The 24,671-nt window shown below is 42.9% G+C and overlaps 1 protein-coding gene across 4 annotated transcripts; it reads right to left on the reverse strand.

The window, feature by feature from the left end:
• Positions 1 to 1,964: 1,964 nt before the first annotated feature.
• Positions 1,965 to 22,021, reverse strand: YBX1 (Y-box binding protein 1). Of its 4 annotated transcripts, none has more exons than XM_072771611.1 (8): positions 21,723 to 22,021; positions 20,940 to 21,003; positions 10,145 to 10,178; positions 7,299 to 7,388; positions 6,696 to 6,998; positions 6,416 to 6,498; positions 3,160 to 3,425; positions 1,965 to 2,358 (listed from the first exon to the last, which is right to left on the reverse strand). In XM_072771611.1, exons 1-7 carry the CDS (start codon positions 21,886 to 21,888, stop codon positions 3,191 to 3,193), a joined length of 975 nt encoding a protein of 324 aa, XP_072627712.1. In that variant the 5' UTR covers positions 21,889 to 22,021; the 3' UTR covers positions 1,965 to 2,358; positions 3,160 to 3,190. The 4 variants fall into 4 exon arrangements, with proteins under 4 accessions (XP_072627712.1, XP_072627714.1, XP_072627713.1 ...); XM_072771613.1 differs by having other exon boundaries at positions 20,888 to 21,003; positions 21,723 to 21,865; XM_072771612.1 differs by lacking the exon at positions 7,299 to 7,388.
• Positions 22,022 to 24,671: the final 2,650 nt, after the last annotated feature.

Below are 24,671 nucleotides of genomic sequence, written 5' to 3' on the forward strand. Positions count from 1 at the left end.
TGAACTCACAACCCCAAGATCAAGAGCTACATGTCTACCAACTGATCCAACCAAGCACCCTCAAAACAGTATACTCCTAAATACACTTCCTTGATGCTACCATGAAGTAAAAAAGTTTTTACTAGCTATTATACACAAATGGGTGTTAGTCATTTACTAACACATTATCCATCCTTAAGTTGACTGCAGACTTTTGGTTGCCAGTATCATCTATGACATACGTCATGGTTTCCTTTCCGTTCTTTAGATTTTTATCTCTACACACTACCTAGGGACTTCAATGCAATGTTTTTAACATAAACCATGACAGCAAGCACCCTCACCTTGTTTCTCATTTTGAATAGAACAAAATATACCACATGCCAGGTACAGAATACCTAATTCTTTACCACTCTCCTGTGCTTATTACTCTGCTTCAGCCACATATTCTTATAAAGTCACACTAACATGTCAAGTCTCCCCTATCTGAAAGCAATGCATTCCTATGGAACCCTCTGTAAGCTGAGTAAAGTGAAGAAGCAATTACCAATGTCCATCAATGGATGGACGAAAATGTGGTGCATTACACACAATGGAGTATTACTTGGCCATCAAAAAAGAATGATTATCTTGCCATTTGTAAGGTGGATGAAACTAGCGTATTATGCTATGAAAAATAAGCCAGAGAAAGACAAATATAGGATTTCTTATGTGTAACTCAACAAAATAGATGAACACAGGGAAAGACAGTAAAAATAAAAACAGGGAGGCAAACCATTGTTAGAGATTCTTAGAGAATTGCTGGGGCAGGGGCAGGGACGGGCCAGGAGATTGGCTAAAAGGGCGATGGGCATTAATGAAGCACCATGTGATGAATCACTAAATTCTATACCTGAAACCAATACTATACTATACATTAAATTTCAATTTAAAAAGAGCATAGATGGGATCCCTGGGTGGCGCAGTGCTTTGGTGCCTTGCCTTTGGCCTGGGGCGCGATCCTGGAGACCCGGGATCGAATCCCACGTCAGGCTCTCGGTGCATGGAGCCTGCTTCTCCCTCTGCCTCTCTCTCTGCCTATCATGAATAAATAAAATCTTAAAAAAAAAAAAAAAAAAAAGAGCATAGATGCTTACAGTTCCAAACTATGGTGACTTGACTGTTCTTAGGGAAGGAGCCTGGTGGACCCACTCTTGCTGCTCAGTGTGCACTGTCCTCTGCAAGCAGCTCACTGCCGCAAAACAAACACCAAATACTATTTTCATAAAAGCAGAAGTTCTCTTCAGTTTTTTTGGTGGGGGGGAAAAAAAAAAACAGTAACATAGGTTTTTATTAAAGTTACCAGTGCAATGCAATCTTGTGAATTCTGAGCACACTCTGGAAAGGAGCACCACCACCTGGACTTACACAGAACTGCAAGACTCCTGGAAGTGCTACTCTAAACCCCTGGCATCTTTTCCCTGAGAGCTGTCCAGGATGATCCCAAATGAACATGTAGCAAGATACCATAAAATAACCAAAACAGGTTTAGGTTAGAAGGGGGTTGAGACCACATAATTATTTTCAACGACCTCCAAGTTCTTTATCAAGTCTTCCTTTGGGTTAATTTGTTGTTACCATCTTGGATCAATCACACTCAGGAACTGAGCCTGTTTACTGACCACACTAGGCCGTGTGGCAGGCTGAAATAATTCTTCCACAAGCACAGAAATAAGTGGCTTGCAGGGAACAGAATTAGTTGATGCTAGAGCATGTCTTCTCCCCTTTACCACTGCCAGCAAAAAGAATTTAGAAAGAGAAAAATGTCCAAATTATCATAGTAAATATTTTCTCTTGTTCAGTAGAAGTTCGTAGGTCACTTAATCACACATTTTAAGGAAATTTCCCTGTGTAATCCAGTGAGTACCATCTATTTGCAACTAGATTTAAGTTAAGTGCCCTATGGCCAAGGCTAAGGACACACAAACTAAAACAAGACAAAAATATACACAAAAACAATTATTTAAGACCTTTATTAACGGGTGCTTGCCGTTTGTTGACTTTTTTGAAAAAATCAAGTTGTAAACTTTTATTACAAATTAAAAATGAGGTTCTTAAAAATCTCAACTTGACCAGATATGAAACAATTTAAAAACCTTTAAAGGTGTATTGAGAAAAACCAGGCTTTTTTTTTTTTTTTAAAAAACACGTTTATCATTACCAAAAAGAGACGTCTTTAGGTAAAAATAATAAAAACCCCATGCTGCATAGATAATGCAGATAGTTCTATTTATCTGGTCAATGGGCAAAAAGCAAGCACTTAAGGTCTTCAGCTCCAATCTTTTGTTCATTTCTTATTGCTGGAATTTCATCTTCATTTCTTCATGTTGGATGACTAAACTGTAAAAAAAAAAAAAAAAAAAAAAAAAAAAAAAAAGAATTAAGCTTATCTTGCACAATGGACTACAATGTTCTTTTAGTATAACCCCAAATTGCTCCAGATCACATCAGTTAAGTAGGGAAGAAGGCATTAACAAACCTATATGTTTATCCCAAGACACAGATTACGAACAGGGGCAGACACAATGCTCTGCAACAAGAATGGCTATTTACAGGTTCTGGATGACCTTCTGTCACCCGGAAAATAGGAGGAAATAAACCAAAAGTATCACTGGCTGGAAATGACAATTTCTGAGCCAAAGACAAAATTATATGCCTCTCAGTATCAGGTAAAAAGCTGGAATTCCTTAACTGTAGAACTGATATAATATCAAAGCTGCCACTTTCCCCAAAGAGATTATAGGGCTCATCACCATGCAGGTTATTAATGCTAGTGAACTATCCCACCTTTGTTTGAAAATACAATGTAATCATCATACTTCTTAGGATGAAGTTATAGTGAGACTCTCAGCCTACTGGTGAAATCACAGAATTCATTCAGAACAGTTGACAAAAGGCCCTAATATTCAAGAAATATTTAGATAAGCCTTCAGCTGTCACAACTGAGGTGTCTGAGAGGCCAAGTATGCCCTGATAATTGCCATTACCCAAAGAGGATATTCAAGTAACCTGAAGAGGACTGTGGGTAAAAGACATCCTCAAGTTTACAATGGCTCATCTTACCTGACGACCTGGGATTTTCTCTTACATGAATGGCCACCACTCTGCTCAGAAGGCAGAAGGCCACCTAAGCCTACTTACCCGGATGATGGTAGAGATGGTAAGCCGGCATTTACTCAGCCCCGCCCTGCTCAGCCTCGGGAGCGGACGAATTCTCAGCTGGTGGATCGGCTGCTTTTGTCTCTTTGCCATCTTGTGGTTTAGGGTTTTCTGGGCGTCTGCGTCGGTAATTGAAGTTGCGGCGGTACCGACGTTGAGGTGGCTGCTGACCTTGGGTCTCATCTCCTTGATTTTCCTTATCTTCCTCATTTCCATCCTCTCTAGGCTGTCTTTGGCGAGGAGGACCCCTGGAATGAACATTGTGCAAAAACTTTTAATGAAAAACCTTCATTCTTTAACCAACCCACCAGTGTTATCACTTGGGTCAGTCAACTAAACTCTGTATCTAGCCTGCTTATCAAAAACAAATGCAAACTTTGTTCCTATTTCACAGACTGAACATGAGTGTGCAAGGATTTGTAGGTGTCAATTGAGAGATGTGCATTTAAAATTAGTTTTAATGGACTAACTTAACCTATTACAAAGTTAATCATGAAACCACTAGCAGTGGCATAACCAGGGTTGGGAAGAAGTGCTACTGATCCTTCATGGATAGAGAAGCACATGCTGAAAAGGCAGGGCATCAAAAATAAAAGAGGCGCTCTCTGTACATAATCAAAATACACAGCAATCATTAATCATTAAGGACATGCAAATCCAAACGAGTCTGCCTCATACCCACACCAGGATGGCCATAATCAAAAGATCAGAAAACCACCAGTGTTGGTGAGGATATGGAGAAGAAACTAGAATCCTCACACACTGCTGGTGTAAATATAACAGTGCAGGAGCTTTAGAAAACACCCCAGCAATTCCTCAAAATGTTAAAGAGTTACTATGTGACCCAGCAATTCCACTCAAAGAGTTCTGTACCTGAGAAAATATCCATTTTATGATAACCAGTAACAAAAATGTGACAACAATCCAAGTGCCTATCAGCTGACTAACGAAACAAAATAAGACATCCGTGCAGTGGACCCAGATTTACCCATGAAAAGGTAGAATGGTGGTAGCCAGGGGGTGGGGTAGAGGGAAATGAGGGACTATTAATTAATGGACACAAGAGCCTTTTTTTTTTTTTTTTTTGGCTGAGGGTGGAAGGGAGTAGTGAAAAAGTCTGGAATTAGATAGTGGTCATTACCATTGGCTTCTAAGTCAATTTTCCCCTTTTCTTTCTAAAACTCTGAGCTTTTCAAATCTTATGTTAGGCTAGGTTCCATATACTATCCTTTGCCTGTTGTAGTTATCCTGACAGACTCAAATAACTTGAGCATTTTAAGTTCTTTACCTCCTATCCAGTTGTTTATTCTGAGTTCTCCCAGTTTTAAGCATTCTACTCTCCAAACACTCCTTTTCCTATTCTTGTAGTTTAATTCATTCTTGTTTTCCCATTCTTTTATTTCCACTGGGACTTATAATCCAGTGATTTTATCACTTACTCTAGCTCCCATTCTTTAATATTTTTCTCCCTTCTTACCCAAGAATGTAAAGCCCACCATTAAATTATGACCAATCCCAATCCCAGAATCTTCATCAGAATTGACAAATGCTAGACAAATTCAACTCTGCTCAATCTAAGCCTGCTGCTCAAAAATGGCTGGGAAAGACAATCACATTGGGTGGACCCAACTTTAGATTTGTGATCATTTTTCTATCCTTTGATTCCTAGAGCTCATTCCACATCTTTGTCCCAAATTCCCCCCACTTCTTACCTCTCCCTCTCCTTTTGACTTGACTAGCAGCACACCAGTGCCCACACACTCTGGCTTCTTACACACAAAAGGGTCCAACCCTCACTTTTGCACAAAATCCTATCCTATCTGGAGATAATTCTAACAGTCGCCTTCTGCCAACTGTCTTCTACTGCCATTTTTCAGCCTACAAATACACCCTCTATTTCTTAACACCACTCCTCCTCTCATCGCCATTCATTGGTCTCCTTTTCAGTGAAAACTGCTACACTTAGTGACAGATCTTTCAATATGCTCTGGAACCTAATTAGGATATTACCCCATTCTTTATATCTAGCAGTGTCAACTTGTCTATCCATTCAAATGAGACTCCTACATCTAACTTAAAAGGCAAACAGCAAAACTGAAGCACTCATCAACAAAAACTCACGTGCAATTTTTAAAGACACTAATGAAGCAAGGCAAAAAATTTAAGCATCTTTATAGGATTAGGATAACAAAAAAGTAAACCAAGTTTTCTGCCATTGGTACCCATGAATGTAAAGAACAGACTGCCATGAGAGCCTATTTTAGCTCAATTTTAAATGCACTGGTCACTGTAAAAAATGATACTGTGGTATTATACGCAGTATTTCAACAAGGTAATCTAGGTCTAGATTAAAAGCTAGTTTAAACAATAGTTCAGCTCACGATCAACAAAGTTCATCTGTCAGCATCAATAATCTTCCCCACTCAACAGGGAAAACCCCATTGATCCCCAACATCCAGCAATGGGTGGAGATTTTAATGAATCAGCTAGAACTGCAGGCCATTTTCATGAAATAGAAACTCAGAGGACACAACACACATCTATGGAAACAAGAATTACAGACACTGGCTACTGCAAAACCCTCAACGCATATATACTGGTGTAGATAGTGCAATCTCAACTGAGTTCCAAATTTCTGAAACTTCAGTGCTGTGCTTTCCTTGCAAACATGGGTGTATGGGTATCCAGAAACCTCTCTTAGAGTCACAGTGTATTTTGAAGACTTCTGTATTGTATTTTGGATACTTTTACAGTAAAGAATGGGTTTCTTAAAACTTAAATTGCGAAGTGATTAATGGAAAATTAGGCCTTGGTGTCGGGGGTGACACCATAAATTCTTCATATATGGTAAGGTACAGTTTTCATACTCCCTTAATGCTTTAAAGGCAATGCTTATCTTTACCTTTCTCCCTCCCAATGAAGGTCTTAAACATATAACACAGGTTGAACTATTCTCTCACCTGTTCAAGGACAGAAAAAACTGAAATTCCATACCCTCATTTGGGGGAGGGAGAGAACCCACAACCGTATAAAGTAGACCTCATTTACACAAGCTGTTTTTAACCAGTGCCAGCAAAGAACACATTCTCAAAGATAACTGACTTCAGGTTCACTTCTTAGGTATCTGATGAAAGAAAACGTTAAGCGTTAACAAATAAAATGACTCAAAAAGTCTGCAGGAGAAGCAGGTTGCTGCTGAGTCCTAACATATGCTTGAGAAATTTAATACAAACCATACCTACGGAATCGTGGTCTATAACCTCGATACATATTCTGTCTCACTGGTCTACCTTGTTCTCCTGCACCCTGGTTGTCAGCACCCTGAAAAGACAAGTTGACTCAATCAGTAATAGAGTAAAAAACCCAAACAAATCCAAAGTTTGCATACAGGAGTTAAAAAAAAAAAAATGCTCCCCATGAGACTAATCACTCCAATATAGGGGAAGACATCCATAAAATGCAGTTCTATTTAAAGTTATTGCATGCTGTTGATGCTTTTCTTTTTGGTGAAAACTTACTTCCATCACTTCTCCCTGCACAGGAGGGTTGGAATACTGTGGTCGACGCCCGTAGGGTCTCCGCATGTAGTAAGGTGGGAACCGTCGCCTGCGGTAGGGCCGGCGCTGTTGGGCCTGGCCTTCGGGAGCACTTTCCGATCCCTCGTTCTTTTCCCCACTCTCACTATTCTGGTAATTCTGCTGGTAATTGCGTGGAGGACCCCTGCGACGTGGATAGCGTCTATAATGGTTACGGTCTGCTGCATATTTACTGCCTTGCACTGGAACTCCACCAGGGCCTGTAACATTTGCTGCCTCCGCACCCTACAAAAGCCATCATATGTTGACAGTGACAACAGAATTAAGTACACTTTACAAAATTTACACAAAGCAAATAACAAAGGGTCTATGTGGCCAGGGGTGCATAGAAATGATTAAATATCAGTTCCTCACTGTTCCGAAGAGATTGCCCTCTAACTGCAGCCAGCACATTAGGCTTGATGCACCTGTGTTCATGTGATCACCTGACCCATCCATCCACATTAGAGCCACCATCCTAACGGATAGAGATCTCCAAAACATTTCGATACTGAAGTCAAACCTTTACACAAAAAGCATCCTCACCTTTTCTCCTTCAACAACATCAAACTCCACAGTCTCTCCATCTCCTACACTGCGAAGGTACTTCCTGGGGTTATTCTTCTTTATGGCAGTCTAGTAATATCACATTCCAAAAATAGATTAACAGGGGAGAATAATGTGCTTTTTCATTCAAAATGTACCAGAGTCAATATTATTTTAGATTGGATATACACTTAAAATTAACTTTATGTAAGACCAAACCGTCAATAAATTTAGGAAAACAGGGACCAATGCTACCCCCAACCTCAACCAAAATACTCTAATCTTACAAGGCCCCAACATTTTACCACTATTTTCCCGAACTAAAGTATTTAACACTCGACACAACAATTATTTTTTTTAAAATGCCTTTTGCAAAAGCATCATGTGTAGCTTTAAACAAAATGAGGATATCCATCTATCCCCAAAGACTGCACTTAATAGTAGAAGCTAGCCCCACACAGGGCCAGTTTAGATGACAGGCGAGTTTAGTTTTGCATGCTTCAAAGTTGACAAAACCAACTTTGTCCCTGTGTTAACCATATCAAACTCAATTACAAATGTCAACCAAAATCCCTTCCACCTGGTCTGTGATAGTACTTCAATGGAAATGCAAATGCAATTCACATGTATTGACTATGCGCCACTCTTTATCAGACCACATGGGATAATAGGTTATTACCACCTCCAAATACAATAAATCTCACATTGTTACTTGTTCTCTAGATTGCTACAACAAAGTAAAAGGGGAAGAATAACACCTCACTTTTGAGTTGAGTAGAATACAATAAAGTTCTTTCATGTGTTAGTCAACCTCATGACAAATGAGGTGAGGTATTATTACTCCTTTTTTACAAATAAACAGGCTTTTAAAAGTTAGGTGACTTGCCCAAGGTCACACAGCTAAGTGGCACAGTATGGACTTTTCTAAATCCAGATCTTGGGACTCCAAATCCCATGTTCTAATACATCACAGCGGTATCCATTACAGGGTCACTCATGCATTTCCATTCCATAGGAGACAGGACAATCAACAAAGCTGAAGCCAATTAAGCTAAGTTGCCCAGAACTGCAATATCCTTGATACACTAAGACCTGAGCATCCAAAGTCTCAAGAAACCACTAAATGTTGAACCACTTCCAAAATAAAGAGGAAAGCATATTGGTGACACCTGTGGGTCAGTACCATGTGGGTGACATGCATTCAGCCAAATAATTGATCTCATCTGTCATCTAAACTGTCACAGCTTTCATACCTTCCATATATAGCCAACTCTCAATTACCTGCAGTCATAGGGGATAGCAGAAGTACAGAGAATTTTAATCTCAAAACTTCTTTCAGTCAGCATCTTCAAAACACCCTATATGTGCCCCAACCATTTAGTGTTGCTGACAAGGAAGACCGACCAGCCTTGCGGTCTCTTGTTCCTCAATGTGCATATTCCTTGAACATGCCAAAGTAAGGAACACAAAGGAGTTGGCATTCCATTTTATAAAACATTTGTTTTAAAAATAACACTGAGCAGCCCTATACTTATGCTTAAGATTTAATTTTAAAGGTTCACTTTTTTTTTTTTTTTAAAGCAATCTATACACCTGACGTAGGGCTCAAAACCATGATTCTGAGATCAAAAGTCTCATGCTTTTTTGACTGAGCCAGCCAGGTGTCCTTATGTTTAGAATTCTAATGTTTCCATACTTTATATATTTGACCCTATGATTATCTGATAAGGTTTTGGACATTACTAGAGATTGATCTGGCTCCCTTGATTGCTGCTGACACCTCAGGGACAAAAGCACCAACCTCATATAGCCCTTCCTAAGAGAAGTATGCTGCCATCAAGCTCACACCTGCCTGAGTAACAGTGCGAGTGTGAAACCTGTCTTTTGTTGTCTAGATAAAAAGTACAAAAAAGTGGTTAAGAAGCTCTTAGGGTGATTTTCAATGCAAGATAATATTTCAACAGTCTCGGTAAAAAAAAAAAAAAAAAAAATGCAGTGCACACACATACACAACTGTGTACGTACTTCCTACCCACTGCAAACCTGTTGAGGATCATGAAGTCCAATAGAGCCCATGAGATACCTAAGCTTGAGATATTAGTGTTTACTGCAGTAAATGTACTTTAATAAAATTAAGCATTGCTTAATGCTCATTTTTCAAAGTATTTTTCTTAAATGTACTTGTGAAAGCTAAACAAATGGCACCTGATCATCCCATGTTAGTTTTTCCCTCTCTAAACACTGAAGCCAATCCGAAAATTATTTAATGAGTGATTGTCAACTTTGTCACACTGCCTTTTCACTCAACCACAAACTAGTGAGAATTTATAAATTTTCCAAGTCAACTGAAATTCTCAAAGTACTTTAAACAGAAGGACCCAAGCTAACTTTGGTATTCTAGAGTCCACTTCAAATTTATGTTTTTTGTGGCTTAGTTCTATTTCCCCAGGATTATTATGATTTTTTCCTTACCATAGAGGTGAAATCTGACAGTGTTTGAAAAAAACCCTCAAAGTTTGTGTATTTACTGCAATACTAGTCAATGGAGATTTTTTCTTCCTCTGAAATTGGGTTTCAAAATTTAGTGAGTTGAGCACATTTCCTCATTTAAAAAAGCTACAGCTATTAACAAAATACCTATTTGAAACACCTATTTTAATTAAGTAAACCACCAATACAATGTTTCAATGTATACATTCAAGCAGACTCCCACTCTTAGAGTAGGCACTGGAGCTAAACTGGTGTTTGGATAAAATAACCTTTTTGCAGGGAACAGTTGAGAAAACACCCATCCCTTTGTCACAACCCTTAAAACTAGGACTCTAAACATTCACACAAGCACTCACCTGGTGTACAAATACATCTTCCTTGGTGTCATTCCTGCAAGACAGAACCAAGTTGAAAAAGTCAGAAAATGGAACACATTTCATGTTGCCAAAGGTGAAGAATAAGCTTGGTTCTTGGTGCACTTCCCCCTATTTTTCCTATTGTTAGAGACATTCTGGCTGCCAACCAGCCACCAGGAAACTTAAAGCAGAAACATAGTTTTTGATTTTTTTTAAGACTAAGCACTTGCCAACGGCCGTAATCTCACTAACTATAGAAACATTAAAAAGAAAAAAAAATGTCTTAAGTGTGACAAGCCAAAGGCTATTAAGAGGGTTTAAATGACTAGCAACTATCCTCCTTATTCTACCAAACGTTAACAAAACTTCCTAGCATATACCACTTACTAGAGCCTTGTTACACTAATTTCAGATAATATATCTCCTTCCATTATTACCTTTTCTTATTTCTTCCTCACCATTCCCAATTCTCCTTGATTTCATAAAAACCTCTAAAAAAAAAAAAAAAACCCCTCAAAATGTACAATACCAGGTGAGAGTCCCAATGTTAACTATAGGCTTTGGGCGATGTGGTAAGGATAAAATGTCACTCTGGTGCTGACTGGGGCGGCGGGGGGGAGGTTTGCATGTATGGGCATGGGGTACATGAAAACACTTTCTGCTCAATTTTTTTTGTTAGGAACCTAAAAACCGCTCCTTAAATGGACATGTCAATACCCACATCATTAATGTGGTGACAAGCATTGTACTGGAGAGCTAAGGAGGCACAGATGAATGAGGTAGTTTCCTATTAATGCATACACCCCTACATTCAGTATCAGACACTATTTTATAGCACAACATTTGGCTTAAACCTTAAAAGAAGTTCACTGGAAAATGAGAACATGTTCCAGAAGTAGACAGAAAGGAAGTCATCAACAGAGGTAAAGCAAATAGCAAATTGAACACAAACAGGGTTCAAACAGACCAGAGCATGAAGCATATGGCAGCAGGGGAGGGTAAAATGAATAGGGGCTAAATGATTATGTAGGTAGAAGAGACACCAAAGGCTTCTGAGTAGACAAGTATGGCATGATAACATCATCGAATGTTAAAAATTTTGTGGATATTAGGGAAATTTCAAATACAAGAGGAGCCTAGTTAGTTCTAAAAACTACTCTAGAAACCCAGACCAGGACTGATGGAAGCCTAGGCTAGGGGGCATTTGTGAGGGAATATTTGAGGATCTCTTTTTTGAGGTAAAAATGGGGAAAACTTTATGGGTACATGGATTTTGGAAGTGAGGGGAAAAATATGATGAGCTTATTTTAGCTAGGACAGTGGGGTTAAGATGATACTATAAGCAAAAACTTACAGGAGAAACATTTCCAGACCTTTAATGACCTCCCCCACCTTCTTCATTTTGTCCAGTAGTCAGAGAATGGGCTCAATAACTAATATTTAATGACAAAAGGACCAAAGTTGCAATGAACTAGACTGGCTTACTGACTGTTGGCTCCTTATTGAACTATGCATCAAAGAATCCATATAGCTTGGATTATTGTAAAATGAGGACATATATGGTAACAGAACTTTAAATCTTTAAAAGAAAAATCTACACACACCCAGAATACTGCAAAAGCTATTCAAAACAAGTGATTAAAAACGGACCTTTACAAGCTAGTTAAGTACTGGAAAACTTGGGGATCCCTGGGTGGCGCAGCGGTTTGGCACCTGCCTTTGGCCCAGGGCACGATCCTGGAGACCCGGGGATCGAATCCCACATCAGGCTCCCGGTGCATGGAGCTTGCTTCTCCCTCTGCCTATGTCTCTGCCTCTCTCTCTCTGTGACTATCATAAATAAATAAATAATTAAATAATTAAATAAATAAATAAATAAATAAATAAATAGTACTGGAAAACTTAAGGAATTAATGGTTGCCATAAGGCCCATCTATCAAGCCCACAGGCTTCCCACAAAGTTCCACAGCCATCAATCTTAAGTTCTCACTTCTAACACTGGGATTGAATTTCAAACCCTTAAGGATCCAAGGAGAAATGCAACAAAAATCTGGTAAATAGAGAAGGAAAGCTGGGCAAAGTCTAGAACAGGAACTCTCAACAGAGGCAGCGCTGATCACAATAGGCCATTTAAAACTGTTCCAAAGATGGGCACTATTTGCCATTATCGGGGTGAGGAGGAGGTCAGGCTTGCTGGAGGACTAGGTAAAGAATTATAAGTACATTTATTATAACTTGAGTTTTGAATCTGGTATTTTAGTTTTAATATCCATTAAATTTACTAAAAATGGGACTTCCATATAGAGAAAAGTTCATTTACTGATAATGCCACTTGTGTATCTAGGTAGCCAATACATCATTTTATCAGTTGGTATCTGTGATGCCACTGACTATTCAACATGTCTTCTGATATAGTTGCAGGTAGCTACTGTACATACAATACACTACACACTACACTAAAAAGAAATACAAGTAGCTATCTACAAAAATTTTTACTTCAAGATCAGGGCAGCCCAGGTGGCTCAGCGGTTTAACGCCGCCTTCAGCCCAGGGCGTGATCCTGGAGACCTGGGATCGAGTCTCACGTCTGGCTCTCTGTGTGGAGCCCACTTCTCCTTCTGCCTGTGTCTCCGCCTCTCTCTCTCCTGTGTTTCTCATAAAGAAAAAAATAAACAGCCAAAAAAATTTTTTTTAAACTTCAAGATCATAAAAGGAATTAGAATATTTAGCAACTACTTATCTAGTACTTAGAACTATCTTCTTAAAAGTCCAAGGTAGGAATACACCTAAACATCCCATGAAAGACAGCTTAAGGAGAGGTTTTGTAGGTACAAAGGTATGTGGGAACCAATACAGGCTCATTAATGATGTGCCAGACAACAGCGCTCATGTACTTGGTGAACAAACCAGCCTACTAGGGAATTACCATAGCCAAAGTATACCTGGAATTTAAGAAATGTGACAGCTCAAAAAAACGCAGTTTTAACCAAAATAGAACAACACTACAGTTTAGATTAATTAAATCGATCTAATAGTTACAACTTAAGTGACTATGCAGAAATTCAAGGTACTGCTAAAAGAAAACCCAATTTTTAGTCCTCATCCCACTATTAACAGCTGTGCAACCTTGGAAAGCAGTCTCCTCCTCACTGGATCTCCTCCTTCATCTGCAAAATGGGAAAAATTAGATAGGACAGACAGCTTACCTTACTGAGGATTTCAGTTCCAGATATTGTTCCAATGCTTTAACTATACGTACCATTCAATCCTCAATCCTGAGGTAGACACTATCATTAATCCCTCATTCTACAAATTAGGAAATGAAGTATGGGTTCATCTGCTCAGTGGTAGAATTGGACTCCATAGACTGATCTTAAGCATGTTGACCAATTTGGAAATCATTACATTTTTAGCTCTAGAAGCAGCCTACAGTAATATGGTCTCTCCATTTTCTGGGAGGACAACAAATAAGTATCCCTACATCCTCACCTGCATTACACAGCTATTCCAAGTAATTAGATCAAAGTTCTGCTAGGTATCTCCTCCCCCCTTGTAAAAACTATTTTGGGCTCACAAGCCATACAAATAACAGCTGTTGAGTGGTAGTTTGTTGACCCATTATTATTATTAATGCAGTAAGAAGAACAGAGACATCCCTAGTACTGAACCATACCTTTTGTGGTATAAGCTGAGAACCAAGAGGCATACTTCTAACTTTACCATACTTGACTGAGGGTAGAAAATTATGGACTGGGCAGACCAATATACTAGTAAGCTACCTAGCTAGGGGTGCCTGGGTGACAGTTATGTGTCCAACTCTTCGATTCAGCTCAGGTTGTAATCTCAGTCCTGCATTGGACTCTGCTCAGCAGGGAGTCTGCTTAGGACTCTCCTCACTCCCTGTGTCCCTCCCCCAACCCATAAAATAAAGCTTTAAAAAAGCAGCAAGCTAGCTAGGCGCTGTGCTAATAAGCACCAGTAATAAAAAGAAATGGTCTATCCTCAAGGATTTTTATTACAGTATGTTTTCCACATATTACGAGTCCTACCAATCAGAGAGGAGGAAGAGGAAAAGAGCCTGGAAGTATACATACAGCAGTGGTTTAGCGCTCCTTAGGAGAACCACTGGAGCCAAGGTAAGAATTCTGGCTGCTATCCCCATTACTAACTACATGATCTGAGGCGAGTTGCCTTATTTGGACAGTGGGGATGAAACAATACTTACCTGAAGACCACACTATCATCAAACCAAAGCCCATCTATACATACTGCTGCCAGAGACATTTTACTGGCAGCTCACTGCCTAGTACTGTGGTCCAAAAGAAATAAAATGCAAGCTTGATACATGTTTGTCCAACTAAGTTCACTTTACATCATTTCACTTTCTTGAAAGGTTTCATGGGAATGCGCTACTTTTGGATTGCAAGGGGAAATCTGTATCTACATTTATTTTTTAGTAGCCACAATAAAAAAAGTAAAAGCAGGTTAAATTAGTTTCACCATTTAAACATGTACAATCAGTATAAAACACTAAAGTATTTTACATTTCTTTTTTCATACTAAGCCTTCATAATCTGCTCTATTTTTTTACACTTCTGAAAAGTAGGTTCACAAACGCAAGCTGTTCATGAGAAAGTGGTTCAAAACAAACACTAAATTGGGTATCAGTCTTAAAATTCAAATTAAAAATTACATTTCTCAGATGCAATAACCACAAGTCTAATGACAGCACAGGCCCACAATATTCCAACCGTATCACTCCATACAGCAGTCTTCCTGCTCTGAACCCAAGTGTACGCTTTCTGCTGTATTCTTCTACTCCACCTCTGGCTGGATAAGGGCCTTATTTACACTGAAAAGTTTTCATAAAAATTCCACCTCTCAGGTTCTCACCAAACCAGTAGTACTGTCCTTATTCACCAAATAAGTATGGATTTCAAGGAAAAAAGAATCCGCAAGAGGCTCAAGGAAAAAAGGGGTTACCGTTTTTAAGTTTGGAAAATGCTAAAGAAAAAAAGAAATCCCGCTGGGATTTAAAAAGTCTCTTAGGGATCCCTGGGTGGCGCAGCGGTTTGGCGCCTGCCTTTGGCCCAGGGCGTGATCCTGGAGACCCGGGATCGAATCCCACATCAGGCTCCCGGTGCATGGAGCCTGCTTCTCCCTCTGCCTCTCTCTCTCTGACTATCATAAAAAATAAATAAATAAAATATTTAAAAAAATAAAAATAAAATAAAAAGTCTCTTAAAAGTTCCTAATGTAGCACAATTGAAGGTAAAAAACATGTAGCCAGCACTAAACTCACTCCTACACTACTAAATTTATCCAGAAATTGTCTTAAGATTTTAGTGTCCTGGGGACGCTTGGGTGGCTCAGCAGCTGATGACTCAGGGCATGATCTCGGGGTCGGGGATAGAGTCCCACATCCGGCTCCTGCAGAGAGCCTGCTTCTTCCTCTGCCTGTGTCTCTGCCTCTGTCTCCATCTCATGAATAAATAAATATAATCTTAAAAAAAAAAAAAAAAAAGATTTTAGCGTCCTAAAGTTTTAGGAAACTTTTGCCAAATCACAGTTGCCTTAAATGAAACCTCACATAAAAGCTCATGTATCCATAACTAAATGCTCTTATCCTATTATCTTGTTGCAAATTACCATACCACGCTCTTAACAGCTTAAATTGCCCAAACACAAATTATTAATCCTACAATCAAAAAAACCCTCTAGGATTTAGCATCTATATATGCTCCATAACCCAAAGCATCCAAGACACCAATTTCCAAGTTCTGTAGATGGTTATAAGATCATAACCCCCCCCCCCCAAAAAGATCATAAGCCCTACTTATCTTTTTACTTGTTTTCTATTACACCCAACAGGCACATTATTTTCCATCATTCTGCCTCAAGTGAGCTGGATTGTAGAGGTTTCCAAGGGCTAAGACTGAAGGGTGGAAAACTCAGCAAAAACAGCCCCAATACTTGAAAAACAGAAGGCAAATAGCTAGTTCTGTATTCCAGAAGATTTTAAGATGAAAAGGTTTTACCTATCAGTGAGTTGGTGAACTAGGAGGACTTCTGGCCAACTTAAGATCCATGGCTAACACAATCAGAATGTAAATTAATCCTAAAGTGCCTTGTACAGAAGTCTGTACCAAACTGAAGAGCTTCAGTTCTGAAATCCAAACAAAAACACCCTCTACACAAACCTACAACTAGTAACAGGGCTCTTTCAAGACTGCCAAGGATACAGCATGCCTTGGGGACTATTAAGACATCACTTTTATGCCTCCACCCACCCACCCTTCCTTAATAGCACATCACCAAGTCAGTGCCACAGCATTTAGTCAATCATGGTATAGATTATCCATCCATACCTTCTATATTTAGAGAGATCTTACCGTTTGTGATCAAGTTGTCTGATTTTAATAGCCCAAGAGACTTGGCGGCAATCATTCTCTCACAGGTCTACAAATTTTTAAAACTAAGAACCAGGTAGTTAATATTTTAGGCTGTATCTGTCACATATTATTCAAATAACCCTTAAAAATAAAAAAAACCCCATTCTTAGTTTGCAAGTCCTATAAAGACAGAAAAGATTCAGAAGTGAGCTAAGTGTCAAAGGTTCTCTCCTCTAATTCCTCAACTGCATCCCAGCATTAGCTATATTAAGCCAGTTCTTTTAATTTGGAAAAGCCAACCTGCAAACTGGACTGTGGCTGTTACAGTGCTACTGAACCATACAAAAGAGGCAGTGCAAAGAGAAAGATTTTCAAGTCTGGGGAACTAATAAATCAGAACCCAGGAGTTCCAGCGACTGCTAGGTATCACCTAGGAAAAGTCTTTTGATGGCCAAGAATAGCCACCCTAAGATATTACCTCTAACTGTGGATACCAACCAAATTGAAGGGGACTAGGGCCTATTTTCAGGGACAGCGTAATAGCAGCTAGTTCAAACCGTAGCTTTGACACTTACTACGCTTCCTAGGGCAAGTTACTCAACTTCTGTCTCAGAATAATATTGACATCTTTTGAAGCTTGTTTCCACCACTTCCAACGATTTTGAGGATTAAATGGCTTAAGAGTTCACGTAAAGCACTTACAATAATGCCTGGTTTAAGTGCCTGAGAAACATTAGCTACTTTTTAATGTCACCACTGTATGAAGGGAGTCACTCACATCAGTTACATAATATATATACACAGGGAACCCCGAAAACAGAAGACTAAAAACCTGACAGCTACTACTAAGTATTTTTCCTAAAGAAAAGATAGCTAAACCCTTTCTTGCCTTAGTTTATCTCTTCCTAGACCATGGGTAATAAACTCAAATGCATATGCAGAGACCAGGCAGGGAAGGGAAGTCAACATGAGAAACTTAAGCCTGACCTATTATGGTAAATAAGGAGAATGCCCCAGTTAAAAGCGGTAATAATACGCATACCCAGCTGATCTATTTACATGGGATTTCTGACCCCAAAGCCAAAATTCAGTTTGTAAAATATTTTTTTTATTCATGAGACACAAGCAGAGGGAGAAGCAGGCTCCCCTTATGGGGAGCCTGATGTGGGACCTGATCCTGGGATCCTGCCGTGAACCAAAGGCAGATGCTCTACTGCTGAGCCACCCATGTGTCCCTAAAACTCAGATCTTAAAAAAAAAAAAGTTGGTAACCTGAGTATTTTGGAGATTATGTCCCCAATTTTAAGTATCATTAATTAATCCCAATTCTTTTTAAGACACCGTGTAGTCCAAACAAAACATATGGGGGTAGATTCAGCTAATAGGTCACCACTTTATGTCCTCTGCCTTACTGGATTCTCTGTGCTCCAAATTCCTTGCCTACCCCAAAACCCTAGAATGATTGATCAAGCACTTTTAAGTACTATGGAGAACACACAAGTACTCCTATTGCGGTCACTATGAAATACACATGTCCCAATAAAAAAATTGCTACTGATTCACGCCTTTTCATGGATTTGATGAGCATGGATTAATCCTCAACAGCTGGAAGCAAAAGACAAAATTAGGTTTCCAGATTTAAAAAGCAGAGAATCAAACCCTGAAACCACCAACCCCTGTGGCATACTTCTAATGACATCTTCAATAATTTTGAATGAAGCTTTTCATAACAAAATGAAAAGAAATGGGAGGGGGTATTAAATAAACCCCTCCCGTCACGTAACCCAATTACTGTTTAAGGCACAGCACATGAAGGACTAACCATGAATTTCTCAGGATTTCTAGATTCTGCAGCCTAACAAAAAGCAGCAAAAATGCTTGCCGTGTTAAAGCTCTATGCTCTTATTCAGCACCTTTAATACTAGAAAACCATCTGAAGAAAACACTTTAAAAAATAATTGAGGGATCCCTGGGTGGCGCAGCGGTTTAGCGCCGGCCTTTGGCTCAGGGCGCCATCCTGGAGACCCGGGATCGAATCCCACATCGGGCTCCCAGTGCATGGAGCCTGCTTCTCCCTCTGCCTGTGTCTCTGCCTCTCTCTCTCTCTCTGTGTGACTATCATAAATTAAAAAAAAAAAAAAATTGATAAGGCTGTTACATATTGTTAATTTAAATCAAAAAGTTTACACAGAAATTATCTTTTAATTAAAAAAAATCTTAAGAACCAGTATGTAATTCACAGAATGCCACGGTTAAAATTATAGCCACAGCACTCATCTCAAACACTATTCTCTCCTTTATACAGAAGCAGCACAGTGTCTGCCTCTCCCCAACTCCCACCGAAAGCCCAGTGTCTTACATACCCAACCAACTTGCAAACTACCATACTAAGTTTAAGACCTACATTTTTCCTTAATCAAGGCAAACATCTCCAGGACTTAAATGCAGTCAACATTTTTAGTGACTTGAAAGCCTTCGAATCAGTGAAATAACTGGTTTGGAAACACAAAGCATTTAAATCAGTTAACTTGACAAAATAGTTGAAGTTAGGACAGTCCACACAAAGGATCATCGAAAGTCAATTTACATTTAACTTGCCCTGGAGAACTACCAATTGGGTTGACTCCAAGTTAGAAAACAGATATTCAAGGAATGGCAGCTCATAAAAAAACCTGAGTATGCAAATAAAGTATTCTTTTATCTTGGATTATCAATTGTTCACTTCAAAAATCATAACCTATGTCCAATTAACAAGATACAGCAAAACATAAAGCACGTGGTAAAATTTCTAAAGCGCAAACTACAATCTAGCCACAGAAAAGGCTGCAAATATACAGTCCCATTCTAATGTGTACACCAGCGTAACACTGGGTAGAGGATTAAGGGCAGTGTTTTCAAGGTATGGCCCACAAAACATAATCGCCTGGAATTTTTTTTTTTTTTTTCGCCTGGAATTTTTGTTAAAAATGTACACTAGACCCAATGAATCCAGGCTAGGAAGGAACTCAGGAATCTGCATTTTTAAACAACCTCCCAAGACAAGCCTACGTTAATTTAAAAACTATTGGTTTAGGGGTTAGGCCAGTAAGGAGAATCAGACAATTAAGAAGGAAATCCTAAATATTCAGAGATCAACTAAGAAGTGGCCAAATACAAGCACCCCCTCCCTTCCTTCATCGCTAGTAATCTATTGTCAAAAAACTGATTTAAAAAATGTAGCCTTGGCCTGTCACAAAAGCAGTGTATGAACAGATGGAAAATTCCTAAAGATTCTGGAAGAAACAAAATGTTTCTCCACACTACAGACGTGGAAAACAGACCATCAAATAAATGCTTACGATCTATTTTGTCTTGAACACTTCCGCGGTACTTTACGGTTGAGGAATGAAAGGTTTTTCATCAGCCAATTAGGTCTTGAAGCTTGCTCTTGCCCACTTGGTTTCTAGCAGTAGTGCCCATTTCACAAGCATTCAGCATTATTTCTTACTCGCAGGTGTTCTCTCCAACACCTGGCCGCTTAGTGCCTCCTGGAGTAGGAAGGTAAGAGACGGCTGCGCTGACAGGCGCCTACCTGGGAGGCCAACGAGCTAGGAGCACACGGTGCTCTGGCCCATCTGCAGCCGCACCAGTAGCCCGGCTTGGCAGCCATCTTGAAAATGATGCCCGGCTCGCAAGGGAGACCACGGAGAGTACAGTGCGTGCCCGCACGTTAGCAGCGCGGCTGCTACAACCATTCTAGACTCGTCCTAAGGACGGGGCTGAAAGAGTAGGGGAGAGAACAACTGAGAACGGGAGAAGGGCGATTTCTTCCAGATGCGACTGCAGGAACAAATAAAAACTGTTGCAGTCCTCACGTGAAACTGATCCGAAGCCTTCACAACAGCACAGATTGAAACGTTAAACAAAGGCGATATAAACCTTAACAGTCCAGATGACAGCACCTCACCTCCTCGCACTGTCAGTCTTGTTACCTCCAAAGGCTAACGCGTCGGAAATAGCCCCTACGCACTAACGGGGGGGGGAGGGGGGGGTCACAGCACGTTTCCCACCACCAATTTCAATGCCGCATACGAGGGTGGCCAGGGTGAGAAACGCGCCCACGAGGAGGAGACTAAATCTCCGGTTGCTGTTTGCCCCGTTAGGAGTTGCCTCCCTCGCTGCGCTTGCCCTTTAAATGGCCCTGCACCTAACAAGCCTCGCAAACGGACTTCCGAGGAGTATTCAGCTGCAAAACAAAGAGCGTGTCCAGATCCCTAACCCCGCAGCCTTCAAGGAAAAACCACCTCGCGCCACCGCGGAGCAAGCAGGCTACACACGCTTCCACCCTTCCGAGTCCGCAGCGCCTACCCACCGAGCAGAGCATGCAAGAGGCAGGACGGAGGCTACGGCGGCGGTCATCTCACCTGTTGATGAAACCATATCCGTTTCTTACATTGAACCATTTTACTGTTCCCAAAACCTTCGTTGCTGGAGGGGAGGGGGGAAAAACACAGAAACAAAAAACCCACGATTACCAGACGTCCTTTCTTGAAAGCCGCCACGCTCGGGCGCCCCGGCCCCGCACGCGCTGCGCCGCGGCCCGAGGCCACCTGACAGCCTTTCTCCTCCCGGGCCGCGCGCGGGCCCCGCGCACACGTGGGTGGGCGGGCGGGCGGGCGGGCCCGGGGCGGCGGGGGCCGGGGCCGGGGCCGGGGCGGGCGGGCGCGGCTGCGGGGCGGGGAGCACGTGAGGGAAGGGGAAGCGCCCGGCCCACTCGGGCCTGCGTAGGCGGCGCGCCGCGCCCTCCGGGCACACGCGGAAGGGAGCGGGCGGGGGGGGCGGGCGGAACAACGGCGTGCGGGCCCGAGCGCACGCGGCCGCCGGGGAGGGGAGGGACCCCGCCGCACACGCGGTCGGCGGCGCGCGGCCGCCCGGGGGGAGGGGCGCGCGGCCGCGGGGTCCGCAGGGGGCGCGGGAGGCGGCGGGCGCGCGCGCAGGCCGGGCACGCGGACCGGGGCGGGCCGGCGTCCGCGAGGGCGCGAGTGGCGGCGGCGGCGGCGGCGGCGTGGGGGAGGGGGAGGGGCGGCCGCGCGCCGCCGAGTGGGTCCCCGCCGGCCGCGCGCCCCCGCCGGCTCGCCCCGCTCCGCGTAACGGTTCCGCCGCCGGGCTTCCCTCCGGCCCCACCCCCGGCCCCGTCCGGCCCTCACCGATGACCTTCTTGTCCCCGCCGGCAGGCGCCGCCGATGTGAGGCCGCCCGGGCCGCCGCTCCCTGCGCCGCTGCCCGTGGTGCCGGGCTTGGTGTCGGCGGCGCTGAGGGCGGGGGCGGCGGGGGGGGCGGCGGGCGGCTGCTGGGTCTCGGCCTCGCTGCTCATGGTTGCGGTGATGGTGACTGGGGCCGGCTGCGGCAGCTGCGGCTCCTCCCGGGGTGTGATGGTAACTAGGCCGGCGGCGGCGGTGGGGCTGCTCAGGGCTCTCTGGGGTCCGCTCTCCGCTCCCGCTACCGATCGAACTAGCGAGAATGGCGGGACGGGCGGGATAAGCCCTGCGCTCGGCCCGCCCCGGGCGCCGCTGAGTGGCCAGCCGCGCTGTCAATCTCACCACCTGACCCCAGCCCCTGGCCCCTATTGGCCGGCACTTTATCACTCCTCCGCTCTCATTGGCTCTCAGGCGGCTAATTCGGCCGACCTACAACCGTTCCTGCCTCCGCCGCCGCCATAGAGACCGGAACTAGAATTAGAGTAGAGTCACCACGAGAACCATAGAGTACCCGAGAGGACGGGCAGAGTGAACGTGACTTTCACGAGGCTGCGGCGCGGGCGGGCCCCACGTCCAGGGTTGGGTCCTGCCCGGGGGAAGGGCAGCGGCCAACGCCGGGGCCGGGATTACCTGGCCTGGCCCGGGGGCTCGGAAGGGGAGGCGGCGACACCTTGGCCCGGGGTGGAGGGGAGGCCGCCTCTCCCCCGCCGGTCCCTGGATGTGGTCCTTGTGACCTCGGGCCATCGCTGCGGATACAGCCGTCTTTTCTGCAATGGCCGTGTGCGGTCTGCACAGCGAGGGCTTCGGGGACCGGCCTAAACGGATGCATTCAAAGAGCGTCCGCTTGGGCGGAGCAGTCACCTTGGAGGGACCGTGCCGTCCGTCGGGCCGCCCCCGCTCAGCATATTTAGGGCGGGGGGCGGTGGGGTGCTCCACGGCGACCTGCCTCCTGCACGATCGTACCTCTAAGAACTGTCTCGTTAAGTATGCACGTCTTTCTGTATTGGCCACAAACCAGATTCCACTGCAGCTCACGTTTATTGAGCAAGCTGGCCATTTTCCTTGCATTCTGTCCGTGCAGCAGCCGTGTGAAATGGGGACTACCGTCCTCCTCGTACAAACCATTTCTGAGGCTGCCACCTGATGTAGCCCAAGTCCCCCCCCCCCCCCCTTCATTCGTTCTTAATGCTAAGGGTTCTCCTGTGGGCCCTGACGCGCCAGCACGAAACTCCCAAGTCTCTGCCCTAAATTCCGTCTAGGGATGCAGGCAGACGTTTAAACACAGGAATTTCAGTCTTGAGGATGAAGGCAGAAATTTAAACTCCCACAAACACTCTTACAGCTTCGCAAAAGCACAAAGCATTTTGGGAGTGGAGGTGGGAAGAAGGTGGGAGTGCCGACTCCAGGCACGAGGAGGTTTATGCAAAAGCCTGGAGGCAAGACGACGGGGAGGGCCTGGGGGAAATGGAAGGCAAGTAGTCGGGGTAAGGCTAGAATGAAGACCTTGGGTTATAGAGGTAGGCTGGTTCCAATTAGGAACATTTTTATTTGAAATTATCCTAAGGGCAATGGTGAAAAGGGTAATTTTAGAATTTTAAGTAGGGAGTGGCAAGATTTTTAAAAAATGGCTACTGGGTGGAAAAGGGATTGTAGAGGGACAAGATGGAAGGAAGGAGGCAGCAGGCTGGGGCAGGATGATGGAGGCTTGTCCATTCCACCTCCTAAAGATCTCTAAATGCCAAACCAGATCTCTCATTCCTCCTGCCCTGACACTAGTGCAGGCAATCATCTCTTGCTTACAGCAGGAATAGGCAAACTTTCTCAGAGAGCAAACAATTTAGGCTTTGCAGGCCAGATGATTGTGTCTCAACTGCTCAACTTTAGAGCCTGAAAGCAGCCAATCAATAAACAAGTGCACCTGTGTTCCAAAAACCGCAGCGTTGTGGACGCTGAAATTTGAATTTCATATATTTTTTTACATATCACAAAATATTCTTTTGTTTCAACTATTTAGACACTAAAAAAACATTCTTATTCTTAGCTTAGGAGCCACTGATAAACAGGGAGTACCGTCTGACCTGCCAACCGGTCTGCTGACCCCTCACTTTAGAGCACTACTGTGCCCCCCCACCCCTGGCCAGTCTCTACCTCTTTCTTACTCTAATATCCTCCACCGCAACATCCAGAGCATTCTGAAAACATCTATCTGATCATGAGAGTCCTACTTGAAATCTTTCAGTGACTACTACCACTCTTAGGTTTGTCCAAATTTCTTATTGTGATTTACAGGACTCTGAAGGACTTCTCCAAACTGACACTTCTTTTCACATTTCCTTGTTCAACCTTCCAGGTGATCTTTTAGCCATTGCCTCCTGTGAGTTATTACATACTATTCCCTCTACATAGAACTCTCTTCCTTTCTCTCTTCTTCTCTTTTGCCTGCTTAACTCTTCATCCTTTGGGTCTTGCCTCAGATGTTATTCATTAGGAGACCCCCCCATCCTAACACACTGTGTCGCACTATTTAAATCTTCCTCTCCTCAGACTGAGTTCCTGAAACATCTGGACTAGTACCTGACACCCAGCATCTTAGTAAGTTTGTTCTATAAATAACGTGGTGTGGAAAATGGACTGGAGAAGGTACTGGCAGCGGAGAGGTCATCTGGGCAGCTGCACCAGTAATCCAGGTGAAAAAGGCTTGCGGCAATTATGTGTATGGACAGAATAGGTGGATTCTGGAGCTGCTATTTATCTGTTCCAACTCCACATAACTTTTGACTGTTAAAAAGAAAATGCTTCCTCAGAGGCAGTTCTTCCAACACTGGGGACATTTAAAAGTGTGCCCTATAGGTTTGCGACCTTTCTTCCAAAGTAGAGTTACAAAGACACTTAGAACAAT

This window comes from Canis lupus, chromosome 13 (assembly GCF_048164855.1).
Source record: "Canis lupus baileyi chromosome 13, mCanLup2.hap1, whole genome shotgun sequence".
NCBI lineage: Eukaryota > Metazoa > Chordata > Mammalia > Carnivora > Canidae > Canis > Canis lupus.

Excerpts from the sequence above, each read along its gene's own strand:
- YBX1 (XM_072771611.1), bottom strand. The coding sequence starts at position 21,888 with ATGAGCAGCGAGGCCGAGACCCAGCAGCCGCCCGCCGCCCCCCCCGCC. Across the intron at positions 21,004-21,722 it reads CGGGGACAAGAAGGTCATCG|CAACGAAGGTTTTGGGAACA; the intron begins GTGAGGGCCGGA and ends CCTCCCCTCCAG. Across the intron at positions 6,499-6,695 it reads TGCAGGGAGAAGTGATGGAA|GGTGCTGACAACCAGGGTGC; the intron begins GTAAGTTTTCAC and ends TTGTCTTTTCAG.